At 36.1% G+C, this 21,352-nt stretch overlaps 1 protein-coding gene across 3 annotated transcripts in view; it reads left to right on the top strand.

The window, feature by feature from the left end:
- Ate1 (arginyltransferase 1) overlaps window positions 1-21,352 on the top strand; it is a 143,235-nt gene that overhangs the window by 62,191 nt on the left and 59,692 nt on the right. For all 3 annotated transcript variants that reach the window (XM_010632764.3, XM_010632762.3, XM_010632763.3), the window contains 2 exons: window positions 2,440-2,621; window positions 7,234-7,333. In XM_010632764.3, the coding sequence (XP_010631066.1) occupies window positions 2,440-2,621; window positions 7,234-7,333 (282 nt within the window). The remainder of the gene's footprint in view (window positions 1-2,439; window positions 2,622-7,233; window positions 7,334-21,352) is intronic.

Consider the following 21,352-nt stretch of genomic DNA (forward strand, 5'->3'; position numbering starts at 1 on the left):
TTTTTTTTTTTTTTTTTTTTTTTTTGGACAGTGGTATTGGTAATTGAACTGAGGACTTTTGGCCTCTTTGTCAAAGATCAGATGGTTAAGTGTGTCTGGTGTTGTTTCTTCTCTGTTCTGTCCCATTGATCCATGTGTATTTTTTTGTTGTTTTTATCACTATAGCTTTGTGATATAACTTGAAATTCAAGATTGTGATATCTCATAGTTTGCTTTTGTTACCCAGTATTGCTTTTGCCATTCTGGGTCTCTTCTGGTTTCATATGCATTTTAGGATTGTTTTCTGAAGTTCTGTTAGGAATATTGTTGTTATTTTTACTGTGGTTGTATAATCTTTACATTAGTTTTAGAAGTATGGCCCATTTGACAGTGTTGTTCAGCATATCCAGGAACAGAGTTTATCCTTCCATTTTCTGAAGAATGTGTCTGAATTTTGTTATTCCAGTAATCATTTGGTAGATTTTTTTTTTGTATCTTCTCTTAAAGGATCATGTCATCTGCAAAGAATACTTTGACTTCTTCCTCTCTTATATGTACCCCTTTTATTTCTTTCTCTTGCCTCATTGTTCTGGCTGTTTTGAGTACTAAATGAACAGGAGTGGTGCTCGTGGACATTCTTGTTCTTGATTTTAGAGGCTATTTTGGCTTATATCTAGATGTCCACCCAAAACCTCATGCACTCATAGACGGGGCTTCTGGGAGCTGACTGTATTTTGGGTGTGTGATTCTGGATCATGGGTGTTTGTTACTAGATTAGTCCACTCATTGCTTCATAGCTATCATAGCTATGATTGTAGAAGTGAAGTCTGATAGAAGGAGTGTTGCTGTGGGTGTGGCCTGCATATCCATCCATCCATGCATCCATCTCTCTTTCTTGCCTGGAGTACTTGCTGCTTCCTGCCTGCTGTGCCCCTCTGCCATGCTGCAGTGTCTTGGAGCTAGCTGAAACTTCCAGAAACTGTGAGCTAAAATAAACTTTTCCTATTTTAACTTGTGTGTGTCAGGTGTTTTATCCCAGTAGTGAGGAAAGTAAGACAGAAGTAAGGCTTTCGGTTTTTAATATGATGTTGGCAGTAGGTTTGTCATACATGATTTTTATCAGATTGAGATAGAGTCTATTTTCCTCAGGGTTTTTATCATGAATGGATGTTGCATTTTGTCAAAGGCTTTTTCTGCATCTATTGAGATGATCACGTATTATATTTATTGATTTGCATATGTTAAACCATACTTGCATCCCTGCAATGAAATTTACCTGGTAATGATGTATGATCTTTTTGATGATTTGTTTCACTCTACTTACCAGTATTGTTGAGAATTTTTGTGTCTATGTTCATTAAAGAGATTGGCTTGTAGCTTTCTTTTTTTAGTTGAGTCCTTATTTGGTTTTGAGATCAGAGTAATTCTGGCCGCCAGGAATGACTTTGGGAGTATTCCTTCCCTTTTAATGTTTTTAAACAATTTGAAGTGTACTGGTGTTAAATTGTACCTGAAAGTCTTGTAGAATTCAGTGTGAATCCATTTTTTTATTCAGTGGTGAACCCAGCTTTTGTTAGTTGGTAGGGTTTTTTGTTTGTTTTGGTTTTCTTCCACAGTTTCATTGCCTATTATTGCATTGTTCAGTTTTTATGTCTTCTTTTTTGTTTGTTTGTTTGTTTGTTTTTGTAATTCAGATATGTTTAGGAATCTCTTCATTTCAAGATTCTGCAATTTGTTGCAGTACAATTTTTCATAGTAGTTACTGATAATCTTTTGGATTTCCATGATGTTCATTTTGATTTTGCTTTAATTGATCTCTGATTGCATTGATGTGGGTCTTTTCTTTGCTTTTTTTGGGGGGGTAAGATTGGCTAAGTCTATTTTGTTCTTTCAAAGAACCATCTCTGATTGATTGATTCATTGTATTGTTGTCTCAGTTTTTAAAATTTCTCCTATCCTCTTTATTGTTTCCCTCCTCATACTAGGTTTGGGTTAGGACTGTTCTTGTTTTTTTACTATCTTGTGGTACATCATTAGGTTATTTATTTGCGTTCTATTTTTCTAATGTAAGCATTCATAGCAGTCAGCTTTCCTGTTAGGACTGCTTTCATTGTGTTCCATAGGTTCTGGTATGTTGTACTGGCATTATCATTTGTCAGCCATAGCTATCCTGCTGTGATCGAGAACTTTCTAAGTTATTCATTCTATCCAGCTGCAACTCTGTGCATGTTAGGCATATTCTCCATCTCTTTTCTCTCCTGATTTGCTTTATTCATCCTTGTTTTTGTTGTTAAAGTAGTTTGCAGCTTAACATAGGTTGTGACCAGTGAAGGTAATGGTAACAAAGAGGAAATTTTAGGACTCTGTGAACCTTAGAGTACACTAGACTAAATTAGATAGTTTTTAATATTCAGAAAAAAACGGCAAACTGTTTATATTTGTATGTCTACTTTTTCCTAGGCAGAGAATCCTCCTAATGGACCTGAATGTGGTTATGGCTCCTTTCACCAGCAGTACTGGCTTGATGGAAAGATTATTGCTGTGGGGGTGATCGACATCCTTCCATACTGCGTTTCCTCTGTATATTTGTATTATGATCCTGATTATTCATTTCTCTCCTTGGGTGTCTACTCTGCATTACGGTAAGATTACTACTTTTGCACTTGTTATAATGGGTTACATAGAACTTCAAATACTCATTTGATTATATTTTATTATGTAACACTAGAAACCCTATTTGACAATGTTTTATAATTTTTTGCTATTGTCCCTCAGTTATATGTTGATATTTAGAAGTCCTATCTTTAGAACTCATGTCACTGTTGGTAATTCTCTGATCTAGCTTTTTAGTGTTTCTGTAGACTCTACTTTATAGGAAACCTATATATAAATTTGGGAATGTTTTTTAAATGTTATATTATTTATATTCTCATCATCACTAGCTTATGTATTTTTAACCAATTAAAAGTTAATGTGGTATTAATGAATTAAAGCAGTATGAATCTGCTGAAGGAAATATAGTTAGTCTTGTTGCTTAAGGACAGGGACACATTCTGAGAAAGCGTAGGTAGTTTTGTGGTTGTATACACACATTATTTGTTGTAGTTACACAAATTAGATGGGTACAGTGTCACTAGGTTGCATACAGTGGTACCACAGTCCACAAACTTAATTCGTTCTATAATTTTAGAGAAGATGGCCATGTTTGTATTTGTGTGGGAAAGATGGTCCTGGTGGTGTTTGTCACCCAATGCACAGTTTGCAACCAAAACAAAATTTTGCTAAATTCCTCTGTTTGCAAATCAAATTGTTTGCAAACAAAAACATTTGTGAACCAATTCACCACTGTAATTTTATGGACCATTGTTAGCTATGTCATTATTGGATCATGAATATCTGTACCAAACAGGAATGGAGAATTCCTGGCTGGCTGCTTGAATCTGTGATCCTCAATAGAAAATAATTTCCCTTTTATGTCCCTACGTGGCTGCAGACATATATAATGTAGGGCAAACATCTTTTGATGGTAAGAAGATTGGGGCCTTTTCATCAGAATATTTATTTCTATTCTTTATTTTATTACTAGGGGTTGTTTCTATTTTTATCCTGCTTCTCTATATGTGCATGTAATACAGATGGTAAGGCGTGGTTGGAATTGTTTTTCTTTTTGTTGTCTGGAAGCTCACCTGTTCTATTTTTCTCTTTCATTTCTTAGTCTTTATGTCTCGTACTCACACTTTTACTCATGATGAAATATTCAGCCAGATTATTTTATATTTTGTGTGTGTGATTTTTTTGTTTGTTTGTTATAAATGTAGAGTTTGTTTTTTCCTTAAATAGCAACTTGCTTTATTTTTTTTCAAAATCTGGTCTAGTCATTGTATTTTAAAAATTTTTATTTTTATTAGTACATGTTTGTAGTACATAATGGTTACATTCATTGTGGAGAATTGGTACATGTGAGTAGCACATTTTCATTCTTTTAACATCCCCTAATAATTGATTTTTTTGTATGCTTTTCAGTGGCTTACAGTATAGATTTCTCCATCTTGATATTTTCAACCTGGTTTTTCTCTTAATACTAGCTTATAACATTTTCAAAATTATATAATAACTGATCTCTGTGTTTTATTTTTCTTATGCATTTAGTAGCCTTTTTGTATGAAGTGATTATATTCATTGCTGTTGGCAGTCTTACTGGAACTGGAATTTAGAGCATTACGTTTTATAACTTAGAAGTTTACATTTATTCTCTTTAGAAGTTTATATGTATTTCAGAAAAATGCATTTTCTTTATATCACAATCATTTGATACTTTCAAATTATTGCTATTTTATTTTTTATGTGTCACTTTACAATATGCATTTATAGATTTTTCTGGGCCAATCAAATGATATTAATACTATTTAATCTTACATAATAAATCCTTACCTATGTATAAAATATTTATTTATGGTTCAATAATCTGAGAGGTAATTCAGATTCCTGCTGCATTTGAGATAGTAACTAATGGCCAGCAAAATGAGAGTTTTGTTTATCTCATGGTATAGCTTTTGCAAAGCTTAGCTGGAGAGCTAGGAGGAAGCAGCAGAGCTTGAGGGCACAGGTGTTGCCAGGGAGCAGAGAGTGACCACTGTGCTGCAGGCTGTCATTTCCTTTTAGGTCTCTTGAAAGAGGAGTCCTTGGGTTTATAGTGGAGGAAAGGCAGCCAAGAAAGATTGACATTTTTGAGACAAAATTGGGCAGAAGAGGTTACAAGTTGACAGTTTTATTATTGATTTTAATGGATTTCAGGAGAACCTGTTTAGGTAGTTTTCCTTTTGTTTGTTAATCCTACAATCAATATCAAATTTTGTATTTTTAGACTTTATGTAATGGAGTCACATATTTTAAGTGTTTGGAAATCAGTGCTTATGGTATTTACTTATGTATATTTAGGAAGATGAATTTTAGAAATGTAATTACTTTTTAAACATATTTATTTGCACATAATCTTTTTCCTTGCACCATTCACAGAAGTGAATAAGATAGACAAGACTTCCAATCTATTAAAGCAAACAGTAAATTACAAAATAGACTACTTAATTTTAGATACTCCAAAGTACTCGGTAGAAAGCAAAATCAGCAGCTGGGCCTTGTGTTTTGCAGCTGTACCCTTAGCACTCTGGGAGGCTGAGGTAGGAGGATCATAAATATTGAGCCCAGCCTGGCAATTTAGCCACTTAGCAAGATCCTGTCTTAGAATGAAATTGAAAATAAATAAATAAGAACTTGAGGTGTAACTCAGTGCGAAGGACCTAGCTTCAATCTCTAGTGATGCGTGTGATCATACATAAATATCAGCAGTGGTGGTAGGTGCAAGAGGGGCGGGCAAGATCTGTTTTTTTAAAAAAATGTTTTATTGTATATGTTTGTGATACATTGTGATTATATTCAATTTGGGTTATTAATATATGTACATATCACATCTTGTTCATTTTTACTTCCCCTGACCTTTCCAGACCTCCTTTTTTCCTCCTTCCCCAGATCCCCTTCCCATCTCTATAGTCTACCTGATTCTTGACATGTCTTAACATTTATACAAATGACTCTTAATTTTTTCCTCTTTGTAGTTGAGTAATATGTATATTACAGTTTTTCCATTCATCTGTTGCTAGGCACATAGGCTGTGCTTCCATGATTTTGCCATTGTGAGTTGTGCTGTTATACATATGGATACTTGTATCACTGTAATATGTTAATGTTAGCTCTTCTAGGAGGATGCTCAGAAGAGGTATAGCTGGGTCAAATGGAATTTCTATTTTAAATTTGTTCAAAAGTCTTCCTACTGCTTTCCATAATAGTTTAGTTTACATTCCCACAAACAATATAGAAGAGTTCCTTTTTCTCTACCAGCATTTGTTGAGGCTATTGTAGTATCCAGGTGAGCCATATATGATGAGTTAGATCAGAATATTTGAAGTGGAGGTGATGAGAAGTAGCCAGATGCAGGGTATATTTTAGAGATAAAGCCCAGATGACTTTCTGGTGGCTTGTTCATGGAGGTGAGAACAGAAGAGCAGGTAAGGAGGACTGATAGTTTTGGAGGGAGCGGTGAGGGGATGAAATGAGTTGGGCAGGACTAAGTAAAGAAGTACAGTGGTGGCTCACCTGGCCTTACGAGAGAGGGTGGTTCTACATTTGTTTGTATCTGCTCATTCTTTTTTGGGGAGTGGGGTACTGGGGATCAAACTCGGGACCTTGCGCTTATGAGGCAGGCAGTGGAACCACTGAGCTAAATCTCTGTCCCTTATCTGTTCATCTTTTCCTCACTTTGAACCTTGAAAGTGGATTAGTTCTAGGAATAATAAAATGTATCCTGTTATAGGTGAATGTTTAATCTGCTTGGATTTAGAAGCACATACATTCTCAGTTCAATCTTTAAAATTCACAAAACAGGTTTTTTGGTGTAACAGTCTTTCAGAGATTTAAATTTGAACTTGAAAAAAAAAGCACAAAATCTTCAATTGATACATTTCTTCTAAATTTTAAGTATCCATTGCTTCTAAAGCATGAAAGAGAAATCCTTCAATAAATGCACAAACATTAAAACAACTTTGTGTTTTAGAAATGTACTCAAATTAAACCCTTCACATACAGCCAGTTGTTTAACTGAACAACTAGGATAGAACTGTGCCCAAGATTTGTCTGGATACAGATTACACTTCACACATTGGACTACATTGAGGGTACTGACCGCTTCTTTGTCCAAGCAGCCCCTCACCTCTGCCAACAGACAGAGAAAATGTGGTGAGGTAATATTATTTTCCCTTTCATTTTAGTGAAAATGTATATAAAATTTGCACCTAAATATAAGGATCAATGTGTCATATCAGCTGAAAATATTTGTATGTAAATGGTCATAATAATAGTTATTTTTCTTGAAATGTATTGATTTTTAAGTTTTCTAAAATTTGTTCCTCTGTTCTTAATCTGGTAAACCCAGATTCTTTGAGGATTCTAGAGTTGTAGATCTCTTTAATCTTGTGCTATTTGAATTTTAGATCAACTACTTTGCCCAGCAGATCCTCAAAATAACTTAGAAAGTTTGGGGTGTCTCTTTAGTAAAAATCATCTTGTAGTGCTTTGAAAATGTTTTTATTTCAAGATTTTGATTTTTTTGGATGCTTAAGGCCAGATTTTATCAAATATTTATCATATAATTTTTTGAAAGCTGGAACTAGAATTAACTGTACCTTCATCTTCTTTTGGCAGAGAAATTGCTTTTACTAGGCAACTTCATGAGAAAACATCTCAGCTCAGCTATTACTATATGGGTTTCTACATTCATTCATGTCCCAAGATGAAATATAAGGTAAAGTTGATTTTCATGCATTTGTCTGTTTTCTTTATAGAAAAATGGAACTTTAATAAAATTTTTATCTCAAGGCATAGGATTTGGAGCTTTGAAAAAGGATGAATAAGTTAATAAGGAAATCTCTTGGCTGTCTCAAAGAGTAAGCTTTCTGTAATGAGAACCACAACCTATGTTGGTCTTACTTAGGGTAATTGTTATTTTGGGATTTAAGTATATTTCAAATTTCCCTTTTAAAAAAGATTGTATGACTTTAGTGAAACTCTTTGATGTTTCCTAAGTATTAGGAAGTTCAGAGCTGTAGAGAGGAGCAGACTGTTCCCTCCCACCCACTGTGATTCCCCCGCCATCACAGAGGGCTTTAAGAGCTGAATATTCAAAGATACAGGCATAAGCATAGCACTTGAAGCTCTGATGAGTTGAAGAGATGTAAGCATGAGTCTTCCAATTAAGAATTGTGATCTAGGTGAATCTGGGGACATCCTATATGCATCCAGGTCATACACTGGTTGGTAAGTGACCTAGAAGGATATGTGGTTTTAATCCATAAGGTGGGGAGGGAGAAAGGAGAGCCTTAAGAAAAGAGTAGGTATGATGGAGAAGCATATTTTAAGGAAAATGAATGTACAAAGAGTTAGACATGATAGTGCCTATAATGTACTCATAGGAAAAAAAATGATCAGTGGACAAGGAAGGACCTTGAAAGCTGGCCTAAAGAATTCTGGCAACTAAAGAAAAAAATCTATTTTGGGGCTGGGGATTTAGCTCAGTGGTTCTGCCACCTGCCTTGCAAGTACAAGGACCTGAGTTTGATGCTGGTACCAAAAAAACAAACAAACAAACAAACAAAAAAAACCAAAAACTCTGGCAACTGAGAAGTCATTGGTGGTTTTCAGAGCAAAGAGCAGTATAAATAAATATATAAATCTGTTCTTATGTATAAACATGATTTTTAACTAAAAAGTAAGAATTTAAAAACAAGCTATAATTAAGACATGTACTCGAGCCCCTGTGTACCCAATATCAAACATCAGCAATCATTACACATCTTATGTTATCTATTTCTTTGCTTTGTTCCTTCCTCTACCCCGTTTTGAATGATTTTGGAGCAGATCTAAAATAGTCTTCATTTTAAAATATTTTAATGTGTATTTTTAAAAGATAAGGGTACTTTAAGAACACACTCTCATTGTCATATCTAATATATAGTAATGTTTCCAAATATCATCTGATATCCAATCAGTGTTTACATTTCTCTAATTGTTTCATAATTTTTTTTCACTGTCAGTTTGCTAGTCTTAGAACTCAAATGAGGGCTAGACTATATTTGGTTGACAAATCCCTGAAATCTTTTAAATCCACACCCTTCCCCCCTCCCTTGTCCTAAATGAATAATCCATAGAACTTCATGATGAACAGTTGTGAGAATGATCCTGGCTTCAAAATGTTGAGGTGAAATACTGCATGGCTGATGGTTCTATGTCAGAAAGTACATATTCTAAAAGTGGGACTGGCTTTGAGAGCAGAGTAAAAACAGTCTTTTACCTTGCTGGTTTTACATTGACAGTCCAGGTACTCTGATCCAACTATCTTTCTGCCATTTGGAGATTCTCTTTTGATCTCTTACTTGTTTGATCTCTCTTACACATAGATAGTAGATAGATAACTTCTATATTTGGTTGTCTTCAAAATTACCTTTATGTCTGAGTTATAAATTTACTTGATTGACCTAAACATATGTTCTTTCCAGAAGAAAAGTTATGATAATATTTGTTTGCCCCAAAATATTACTTGTGTCTTCTCCTAGCTCATTTTCCTCATCCAGTATTTAATTCTGAATTAGTCCAAGGTGGAAAACTGAAACATTCCAGCTATTTTGATCCCATTGCAAAGCTCAAATCTCTGGCTGTGCTGTATATTAACCTTCCTTTGTACATGACCATTCTAAACAGAAGTGTTTTTATACCATACTTCAGTACTTGCAGGGATTTCATTTCCGATAGGGAAAGATACTGTGGGATCTTATAGACATTAACAGAGTGTGGCTACTTTAAATTATGTGGTCAGGATTGAGGTTTAATATTTAGGCAAAGATTCAAATCCCAGCAAGATAGCCAGCGGAAGTTTGGAAGTCATTTCAAAAAGAAATTGTGGAAAATTAGATTCATTCATAGGAAAATGGATACAGATTGAGGATATGCTCCTAAGTGAAATAAATAAATGAGTCAACATGTGTAAATACTGAATAGTTTCTCTGGTGTGAAAAACTATAATAGTACATAAGAGCCTAATGAGATAATTGATAATGTGAAATAGGAAGAAATGGGCTAAAGTTGTAGGGAAAGTGGGAAGGGTAGGAGAAATGTAATAAGGGAAAAGAAAAAATATGAGGAAATGAAAAAATGGAAATAAAGTGTTTGTAAATGGGGAGGGGAGGAGGGGGTGAAGGGAGGGCAGGGACAAGGGGAAAAAGTGAGAACCAAGACCTGTCATGTAAAGGTACAAGATCCCAATAATAAATGTAACTGTATTGTATACCTAAATTGTACCAATAAATTTAAAAAAGAGAGAGAGATTATGGAAACAGTGTTGAATCTCCAAAGTCTTCAGTTTTGACTGCAGGATACTTTTTTTTTTTTTTGGATTTTTGAGACAGGGTCTCACTATGTAGTTGAGACTGACCTGGAACTCACTATGTAGCCCAGGCTGGTCTCAAATTCATAGCAATCCTCCTGCCTCAGCCTCCGGAATGCTGTGGTTACAGGCGTGAGCCACCACGCCCAGCTGACTGAAGGGTACTTTACACACTTCTGGAAAACATTTAAAGTTCTAATACTTGGGTCCTACTCTCAGAGATCTTAATTCATTGGTCTGGGATCAATAGCAAGTATCAGTCTTTATCTTTTCTTTTTGTAAATGCATGGAGGATTCTGGTGTAAGTCAGACTTAATCACTGTACTGGAACCAAGGATTTAGCTCAGTGGTTCTGCCACCTGCCTCACAAGCACAAGGTCCTGAGTTTGATCACCTGTACCAAAAAAAAAAAAGAAACGATGACTGTACCAAGTTATTTTTTTATATTTGGGAGCCCAGTGAGGAACATGAAAGATGATTATTTCTCATTTTAAAGTTTGCTATTTTCTGTTTATTAAATTCAGAAGTGATTAAATTTATTATTATAAATATATATTTTTTATTTTTGAGGAAACTGTTTTTGCTTTGTCATCTTTTGAATGTCTTCCTCAAATCTTTACACTTTTCTCTCTTTTCCTGCCTCTTTGCCCACCCCCTGTACTTGCAAATTCTTCATCCATCATTTTCAGACTTATTTGTTGTAGACTCTTGAGATTAGATTTGACCACCCACATAACTCCACAGCATTCTACATTTCTTCCCCAAATTCAAGTCTCTGTTTATACATTCCACATGATAGCTGATATATTTTTTGTCATTTGCTCCAGGTAGTTTACAGTATGCCAGCTACATCATAGATGTTTAATACTTAATAAATATTTGTTGAATTAATGAATAGCAATATTAATGGTGTTGTTGAAGAAGTATGTGGGATGGTGAGGAACTCATTTGTTTACCTAATATTTATTGAATGATAATTGGAAAGCTTCCACTTTGCACATATCTTAGTGATAGATACACAGTTTTAATAGAATGTTGTAAGCACTGGGATTGGGTATTTCAGAGTATAGATAAATACTGTGATAGTACAGTGAGGTGGAAGGTACTGAACCGTGTAACAGTTTGGAGAAGTTGCTTACCTATATCTTGTCTCAGTCTTTGCAACTGTAAAATGGAAATGGTGTAGAAATTAGATTTATTATGTTAATATCTCCATTTGAATATGGAGTCTGCCAAGCTGTGTAGCATTTATGAAGTCATCACCTATCTCTTTTTTTTTTTTTTTGGTACTAGGGGTGGAACTTGGGACCTTGGGCTTGCCAGGCAGGCAGCAGAACCACTAAGCTAAATCTCTGGCCCTACCTATCTTTTGTCAGGACCCATCAAGGCTCTGCTTGCTTCCTGATAAATATCCAAACTTCCAAACAGGCCGTATCATTAGCCAGACTTTTTAATTTAGGTGCTGGAGAAAAGGAGAAGGTGGAGCTAGTGGATACCAGTACTCTGTGAAAATTCCCAGAATTGAGGACAGTTGTTTTTTGCTCAGTGGGAAATGAGCAAAGCTGTGTTAGAGGAGGTCCTACAAATGTGAACCTTTCAATAATAAATCCTCCATTCAGCTCTGGCCTTATCTGTTCAGGACAGAAAGGATCTCTTACAGATGAGCTGTTTATTGACTGAATAAAATGACTATTTTGCTCCACTGAAATGAGAGGTTGACACATTTGTCTTGGGACTATGAGATATTTTTCATCATTGATGACAGTTTAACTAATACTCAATTCAAGGTCATTTGTTTCAGAGTATCTTTTTATGCTACCACAAATTGAGCCATTGAGTTGGAGGAGGCAGAGACAGGGGTGTGGTAGCATACTATATCACTCACTGTTTCCTTGTTTCAGATGTTTGCATTAGAAGCCAAGAAGGTGATTTCTGTTACTTAGGGGTAAGATAGGTAATTTGAGTAAGTTACAGGCATGATAAATGATTCCCATTTTATAACTGACCTTAAAATAGCAAGTTGCCATGTCTCTGAAAGAGCTTAGAGCAACAGTGTCAAAATAAAAGATGACTTTGATTATGTATATCTCCTGGTATTAATATCTATTATGATATGGATTGGTAGAAATTACTTAAAAAACAGATCGATCTCTTAATAGATTAAAACTAACCTGAAAGCTAGTGTTGCCATGTAAAACTTCTTGCTGGAATTGTTTTGAGTATTTTTTTTTGAAATCATGAATCCTGAGGAAATTTAATTGATAAAGCAGGAAATTGAGGAAAAGTGTTACAATTCTTCTATAAGAATTAAAGCTGAACAATTAGCATAAAAATGTTACTGTTTTGAGGAGCCACCAGTGTCAGGTAGGAAGGGAGGGCAGGAGACTTGATTTGGTGGTGCTGACAACTCAGACTAATGTGTAAAGAAGCAGGATGAGCTCAGAGCAGGGAGAAGTCGAGGTCTGATCTGTGGGTGTTGCTGGAGGCTGTTGTGTTATGGAGTGTGTGTGTGAGTTTGTGGGGGGTGGTGTCTGCTGATAATGTAAATAGTAGTGAAAACATAATATTAACAAGTTTATATACAAAGTATATAAGTGATGTTCCAAGGAGTAGTAAGTTTTAGAGGCAAAATAAGTTCACAAATTGGCAATTTCAACTGGAGATTCCATGTAGTGCTGCTAATTTGTTAAAAGATCCAAATATTAGGTTCTTTGAAATAGTATCTAATAAGGTTCACTGGTAATTTAACCATTCAAACAATAATATATTCATATTTTATCTAGTTGGGAGAAAAGAATGTCTTTCTTTGTATTTGTATTTGTATTTCTCAATCTTTGTATTTGAACACTTTTGAGTTTTTTTTTTTTTTTTTTTTTTTTTTTTTTTTTTTTTTTTTTTTTTGTTTTGTTTTTTTTGAGACAGGGACTCACTATATAGTTGAGAGTGATCTGGAACTCACTATGTAGCCCAGGCTGGTCTTGAACTCACAGTGATCCGAGTGTTCGGATTACAGGCGTGCACCACCATGCCCTGCAACTTTCGAATTCTTAACAGTATTTTAATTTTAATGTCAGTTTAAGAAAATTGTTTCCATTGTATTTTGATTGAATTAAATCTTTGGTAACTGAGGACTAAAGATATTTTCATTTCAGTTAAGAATATTTTATATTTTCAACAAGTAATAAGTATCAGTTATAAAGGACTAGCACATTAGCTTATTAAAATAGGTCTTTTCAGCAAAAATGCTCTGTCCAAAATTTAGGATAAATGTTGGTCCAAGCATGAATATTTCTCATTGCTGGTTATAGGTCTAAAACTAAACCAACAAAATATAACTTCGAGAAAATGGATTGCATGGTATTGTAAAATCTCTCATTTCAAAACTGAATGGAGGGCTGGGGTTTTAGCTCAGTGGTTCGGTGGCCTGCCTTGCAAGTGCAAGGACCCAGAGTTCAATCCCCGGAACCAAAAAAAAAAAAGTAAAAAACTGAATGGAAGTAAATTCAGCATATAACTACAATAATGGTTAAACTTATTTTTTCTTAAAATATCACTTTAAAATATTAGTAATGGCATATTTCTACCATTGTAAAATGTATATAGAATAATATTTTCTATCTGGTATTGAAAAAAATTATATTCTGTTAATCACCCAATACATGCTAGACAGAAGCTATGTGTCTAGCTATGGATACTACCCTACTAGAACTTACAAATTTATGGAAGGATTTTCATATTTATACTACAGTACATAAAGTAATACCAGATGATACAACTATCCTTAAAACTAGATCATATCATTTGGATTTTCTTGTGTAGTAGATTTTAATATATTAAGCTATAGTCCTAATTATATAATATACTTGTAACATGCTGCAAAACAAATTTTAGTATTTGACAACAGGTCTGAAATTCACAAAAGAGTTCATTTCATCTGTTCTCCAATCCTGAGTACCGAGCTGTAATGAATCCATGCTAAAACTATTAGTCTGATCATGGGTCTTGCTGGAAGCTGTTACTATGTTATGAAATGCGATGGCAGGGTTGTTTGCTGTTAACAATGTAAATAGCACTGTGAACATAATAAATACTAAGTTTATATACAAAGTATATAAGTGATATTTTGAGAAGTAATAAGTTAAAGTTATTAGAGGACTATGCTTTGGTACAGGGTTTCCCCAGAGTGTGTGCCATCACTGCCTCTTACTTGTAGAGCTAGAGTACATCTTCCTTGCTGTGGATGGGACTTACTAACTGTCCTGACTCATGGACACCATGCAAGAAACTGGGACTGCTGGGTTTAGGCCATCAGGAATAACATCTTTCACTCTGTCTTTTGAGATGGCTATCATGTAAAAGGTTCAAATGCCCTTTTGGAGGAGGCCACCTGCAAAGGCTTATATGTAGGTGTTTCTCCAAAGCCTCATGTGCTCTTAGGTAGGGCTTTTGGAAGTGAGTGGATTATGAGTCTGTATTAAGAAATGCCTGGCTTTGAACTCACAGTAACATCTTTCACTCTGTCTTTTGAGATGGCTGTCATGTAAAAGGTTCAAATGCCCTTTTGGAGGAGGCCACCTGCAAAGGCTTATATGTAGGTGTTTCTCCAAAGCCTCATGTGCTCATAGGTAGGGCTTTTGGAAGTGAGTGGATTATGAGTCTGTATTAAGAAATGCCTGGCTTTGAACTCACTATGTATCCCAGGCTGGCCTTGAACTTGCAGTGATCCTTCTGTCTTAGCCTCCAGAGTGTTCACATTAGAAGTGTGTGCCATGACGCCCTGCACTGCACACATTTTTGAAGAGCTCCAGTCTGCTTCAGCAGGTGTGTGTTTTGCTGCCATTGCCATTGGACTTTGGTTTCCAGTTTCTTTAGCCTTCTAATGCAGACTCATACTAGTGACTTTCTGGTCAGCTTCCAGGCCTTTGGCTTTGGATTTATGCAGCATCCTTGATCTCTCTTGTTCTGTAGCTTCCATCTTCTTGGGCTGAGCAGCTACTGGATCCTTTGGCTCTCTGGTGCACAGATAGCCATCGTGGACTCTCCTGCCTCTAATCCTGTATGCTTATTTAGTGAATTCTTTTGCATAGTTATACATATATATGAGGAATAATAAGTTATTGTTTTAAGCCACTGAGTTTTGGGGTAGTTTGTTACCCAGCAATGGATGACTAAGATACATAGTTTAGGTATGGCATTATCTTGTGCTTAACTGTGTAGACTCGTGTTCTGAATGAATCCAATCTGATCTCAGCAGTTTGTGATGGCTCATAGTCACAGTTTTGGCAAAATCACTTAATTTCCACATGAAGTCATACCTAGATTGTACTCTTTTTGCTTAGGAGAATTCATCATCTTATGAGGCATCTTATATAAAACCCTGACTTGAGCTTACAAAGCATCTTAACATGTTGACAAATTTACATTTTGCTTGCCTTGCTAATAATGAATGAATGGAGATTACCATGTGGTCATCTTTGTAGTTCTATTAATTGCATGTATTGCAGAAATTCTACCAAGTACTTATGACTTGATAGTTTATAGCAATTCTTATTCATTATGTTCACTAAAATGTTCTTATTGAATCTTTTGGTTTTACTATTTAGCATTATGTGATTGCATTTTAAATCAAGTTTAATTTATATAAATATTGCATAGATAATTATTCTCTGTGACCATAGTTTTAATTGTAAGGCTTGGTAGTATATGCCTGTAATACCAGAACTATAGGAGGTTAAGGTAGGAGAATCACGAGTTTGAGTCCAGCTTGGACAATGTAACAATTTAGGGAGACTCTGTCTCAAAAAATTTTAAAAAGGCTGGGAATATAGGTAAGTGTGAAGTCCTTGGGTTCAACCAGCAGTAGTGGAAAAAAAATTCAATATGAGATGGTAAATAGAGTCATTAGTGAAAGGAATGTATCTTGATGTGTTGTACACATTAACTGCTCACATTAACTGTTCTGTCAATTGTACTATCCCTGCTCACATTAACTATCCTGACAATTGTGGCTCTTTGAATAGGAGTTGATGGTGACTTAGTATAATTCATTGTCAATTTGGGGACTCGGGAGCTCACTGAAATGAGTAGAGATAATATTTTATCTTTAAAAATTTTTTCTTGTTTTGTTAGTACATGTTTTTGATATGCAATGAATACATTCATCATGGGAATTGGCACATGTACGTATCACATCTTAGTCCTTTTTACTTCCCCTCCCTTTTTATCCCTTCCTTGTTTCTTCATGTCTTACTTTTCTCTAATTGTTGAGACAAAATACCCAGTGCCCAAAGTTAAAGGAGGAAAGCTTTATTTCAACTCACTTTTTTAGAGGTTTCAATCCCTAGTCATTTGGCTTCAAGGCAGGGCAGCATGACAGATTGACATCACGGAGGAAAAACAGTTCATGATGTGGCAGGCAGGAAGGCAGCAAGCAGCCAAAACAGCAAGAAGCAACAGCAAGCTTGTCTTCTTTCTATCCCTTTAATAGTCCATCCAGGCTACGTGCCTATTGATTGGTGGTACCCATACCTAGAGTGGAGCTTCAGTTATCCATACCCTTAATCTCAGTATCACACCCTTAATTCATATTTACACACCTTAATCCAGCCACCTTTGAAACTCCCCATCTATGACTGAATGAGGCTTTGTGGGGACATATAACATGCAAGCCATAACAATTTGTCCCTGGCCCCCTCAAGACTCATGTATATCCCTTTATGCAAAAGGCATTTAGTCAGTCCATCTCTAAGAATTTCCAGAATCCCAACAGTTTTCAGCATTACTGAAAGTTCAGTTCCAAAGTCTGCTATCAGATTTAAGGCAAACTCTTAGTTTCTAGCCCCTTTACAAATGAAAAGAAAGTTAAATATTTCCAATATACAGTGGCAGAAGATAAATATTTCCATTCCAAAATGTATAATTAGAGGAGTAGAAAGGAATGGGATCAAAGCAAGTCCAAAATCTAGCAGGGAAACATTAAATTCCATACCTCCATGTCCAGCATCTGGAGTAATTTCTGGCAAGTTGTGAACTCCAGAAAGCATGGGTGGCTCTTCCTCTGTGGCAAGGCCATGATTATAGTTCCCATGGCTTCTCTCTTGGGCCAGTTCTGCTTCCTCCTTGTGGTTTTCCTCAGATGATCCACATTCCTGGCTTCTCCAACTTTCTGTGGTCTCCACTGCACCGTCAGCTTCATACTCACAGCTTCACATACTGCCTTCTCAGAGGCACACTACCTGGCCTCCCAGACCTTCTGAAATCTGGGTGGAAGCCTTCCTGATCCCACAACTCTTGCATTCCGTGTGCACATGAAACCAGCACCATATGGATGATTCTAAAGTCTACTACCAGCTGGAGCATTAGCTAGGCTTCCTTCTCTTTTGGCTGTAGAGGTCAAGTGCCTGGATTGCTTAATGCTGTGAACCCAATCTTGAGGAATAGATTCCCTAGGCTACTGCCATTCTGACACATGGTGCTCTTTCGTTCTCTTCTCAAAGCAGTCTTTTACCTTTGCAGTTTTGAGACTGCAAAGGATGGAGTCCTGCTGGTTCTTTTGATGTCCTCAGGCCATCTTTTCTATTGTCCTCTTCTTAGCCACAAGTTCTCCTCTGTGCTTTCTTTTCTTCTAGAACTTCCTTGCTGGCCAAAGTCAAAGTGCTTTAAATTACTCTGCTGGGCTCTTTGCTCATAGATCTGGCTAAATGCCCCGAACAGTAGCCCTGCCACCACTTCAACATTAGACTACTTTGAAATTTCTTCTGCAAAAATTAGTCCACTGCCCTTAATTTCAGTCTTAGGCAAACTCTCTGGACAAGAGCAAAATCCAGCCAAATTTTCTGCCAGAGTATAAGACACATGGTCTGGAGTCCAGCAGCTAATTTTGTCCTTGTTCCTAACTGAAACCACCTGAGCCTGGTCTTTACTAGCTGCTTTTCTATCAGCAGTCTAGTCTCCTGAGCTCTGACCAGAATCTCCCATCAAGTTTGGCATACAGCATTCCAGGGCTGCTTCTTGAGCCAGCACCTCCAGATCTTTCCAGTGTCTACCCACAAGCCAGTTCCAAAGACTCCTGACCCACCTGGACAGGCAATACCACAGCAATGGCCCCACTCCTGGCACTAAACTTTGTCTTACTTTTTTCTTGTTGCTCAGACAAAATACCTGACACTAAAGTTAAGGGAGGAATGGTTTATTTCAACTCACTGTATGTATAGGTTTCTGTTCCTACTTGGCTGGCTTCGAGGCAGGGTGGCATGTCAGAGGTGAAACAGTTCATGGCATGGCAGGCAGGAAGTCAGCAAGCAGCAGAAACAGCAACAGCAGCAGCTAGCCTGCCTATTCTGTGTTCCTTTATATTCCATTTAGGCTACATACCCATTGGTTGGTGCCACCCATACCCAAAGTAGGACTTCCAAATCCATACCCTTATTCCACATTCACACATCCTAACCTATCTACCTTCAAAATTCCCCTCCTGTGTTCACATGGGCTTTGTGGGACATCTGGATAGAAGCCGAAACATTCCCATCAGTGTAAGAAATTTTCTTTAGAAGAGTTCTTCCTGTTGTAGAAGGAAAGGATGGTGCTTTCCAGGTTGCTGTCTTCAAGGATGCTCATTCTCTTGATCTGCTTCTCTCTCACACAGTTCCAAAGTAGTTCATTATGATTTAAGTATGAAGTATCCCCCAAAGATTCATGTATTGGGGCTTCATCCCTAATGTAACAATCTTCAGAGATGGGGGTCCAGAGAAGTGATTGGATCAAGAGGCTGTTAACTTCATCAGTAGATTAATTCAGTAATGAATTTATAGGTGAATGAGCTCTTAGAACTGGCCCAGTCAGAGGAAATAGGCCAATAGGAGCATGCCTTCAAAGGGTATATCCTGTCCCTAGTACATTGTTTCTTTCTCTGGCTCTTCCTGCTTTCTGCTTCCCAGCTGCCATGAGGAGAGGAGCTTTTCTCTACCGCACTTCTATCATGATATTTTTTACTTGGAACCAGCTGACCATGGACTGAAAGCTCTTGAGACCATGAGTCACAATATTTACTACTTTAAATTGCTCTTAAGTATTTGGGTACAGCAATCAAAAGCTGACTAATATATAATTGCTGCTCATCCAGGCATCTGAAGTCATCAGCAGTGACAGATTCAGAAAATATTTTATTTCTTCTCTCCCACCCCTACTGTCATTGTGCCTCAGTCTCTGAGGATTCTGAGATTACAGTCATGTGCCACCACACCTGACTTTATTTTTAAAAATACTTTAAATGTGGCCAAATACACAAAATATTTACCTGACTGCTTTGTAAGTGTACATTTCAGTGCCTAAGTATATTCACCTTGCTGTGTAACTGCTACCACCATCGATCTCCAAAACTTTCATCTTGCCAAACCAAAGTTCTACACTCATTAAGCAATAATTCCCATTCCTCTCTCCTTGGAACTTCTACAAATATATGCTTAGCACATCTTATAAGTGGAAATATACAGTATTTGTCTTTTTGTAACTGGCTTACTCATTCAGCATAATATTCTCAATGTTCAGCCATATTATAGCATGTGTCCTACTTTTTTTTCTTTTTAGGGCTGAATAACATTCCACTGTGTGTATATACCACGTTTTCTTCATCCATTCATCTTTCTTTTTTTTTTTTTTTTTGGTACCAGGGATCGAACTCAGGCCCTCGTGCTTGCAAGGCAGGCGGCAGAACCACTGAGCTAAATCCCCGACCCTCCATTCATCTTGTATTAGACACATGGGCTGTCTCTTGAGTCCCTTGGTTATTGTTAATAATGCAACTGTAAACATAGATATGCAAATATCTCTTCAAGACATGGCTTTCAATTCTTTTGAATATGTAACTCAGAATTGTTACATCATATAACTTTCTATTTTTAATTTTTTGAGGAACTGCCATACTCTTTTCTATAGTGTTTATACTGTTTCACGTTTGTGTCAACAATACACAGGGGTGACTTTTTGTTTTTTTGTTTGTTTGATTCATTCATTCATTCATTTTATAATAGCTGTTGTAATGGATGTGAGATGTTTCTTAAAATCAAAGAAACTCAAGGAGAAGTCTCCTAGCAAACTTCACACATTTCATTTGTCAGAGTTGTGTGTCTTATCTGGGTGAGCTGGTTGCTTGAAGTGGATCGGGATGACTTAGGGCTATGATTGGAACCAAGAAGAGCTGCTTCCTTGAGCCTATGGCACCATATAGAGTGAACATCTGAACAGTTTATCTTTCATTCTGTCTATTGGCCAGTTATTTTTTTTTTAACTGAGGTGTTGATGTATATATTTTTATATATCATATTTTAATGGTGCTGTTGGTTTAAACACATCTTTTATTTTTCTATGTATATAGCCACTATTGTTGTGAAAGAAAAAAAGCTTTTATTAAAAATAAAGCATTTGTAATAATAATATTCCATTTTATAGAAAAACCACAACTCAATTAAGGCTGAAAAAAAAATAAAGCATTTGTTCAGGTTTTAATTCTACGTATAGTGATTTTCGGGCATTAATCTCACTGTAATTTTATTTCCTATCATTTCATCTTTGTTGCGTTATTCTTTTTTAAATCCTATAATTAATTTTGCATTTCACAATTTTTAAGTCTTTTCTCTTTATGCTAGAAAACAGCTATTTATGTTTTTTCTTTGAACTTTTTTAGTTTGCTGAAACCTAGTTTTTCTCTGCTTTCCAAATGTTTACTATTTGTATTGTAAAATTTAGTTTATATTCTTTTGTGACCCCCTTCTGATACATTTAAAAACTGATTGCTTTTGAAAATGAAGATTGGAGGATATAGAAGTGTCATTAGGCATAATTTTAAAAAATTCTCTTTCTCCATGTTATTTCTGAGTCCTGCTGCAAGGCCATTCAGTGATCTGAAAGGGGTGTTTGGATGGAGGTTTTTTTTTTTTTTTTCAAATCCAGATTTGAATGTAGGCCAGAGTAAACAGTGATTTCAGGCAGTCTGCTTTGGTATATGTCATGACCAGACATCAGAAAGGCTTCTGAAATAGCAGCAAAAAAGGAATAAAAGGCTGACTCATCAGTGATTAATCATTCTTATATTGAATGCTTCAGCTTTGGTGTGGTCAAATATCATCCATAGAATTCTGCAGGACTTTGCTTAGAAGAAGGTACTTGGTATTTCTGTTACAAAAGTACTACCAAGAAAAAAATTGGAGTTAGCAAAGCTGCATTTGCAAAAGCATACAATACTGAAAACCCCCAAGTTTCCAAGCTTTTCAAAGTTTCCTGACCAAATGAACTAGTAAATGTTACTGTACTGTATGTAGTCTCAGTACAGGGGGATGTATATGGGCACACATGGTAGTGACTGCTACTGCTGCTCTGAAAGGAATATAA

This window comes from Fukomys damarensis, unplaced genomic scaffold (genome assembly GCF_012274545.1).
Source record: "Fukomys damarensis isolate Sample0158 unplaced genomic scaffold, DMR_v1.0_HiC HiC_scaffold_8, whole genome shotgun sequence".
Taxonomy (NCBI): domain Eukaryota; kingdom Metazoa; phylum Chordata; class Mammalia; order Rodentia; family Bathyergidae; genus Fukomys; species Fukomys damarensis.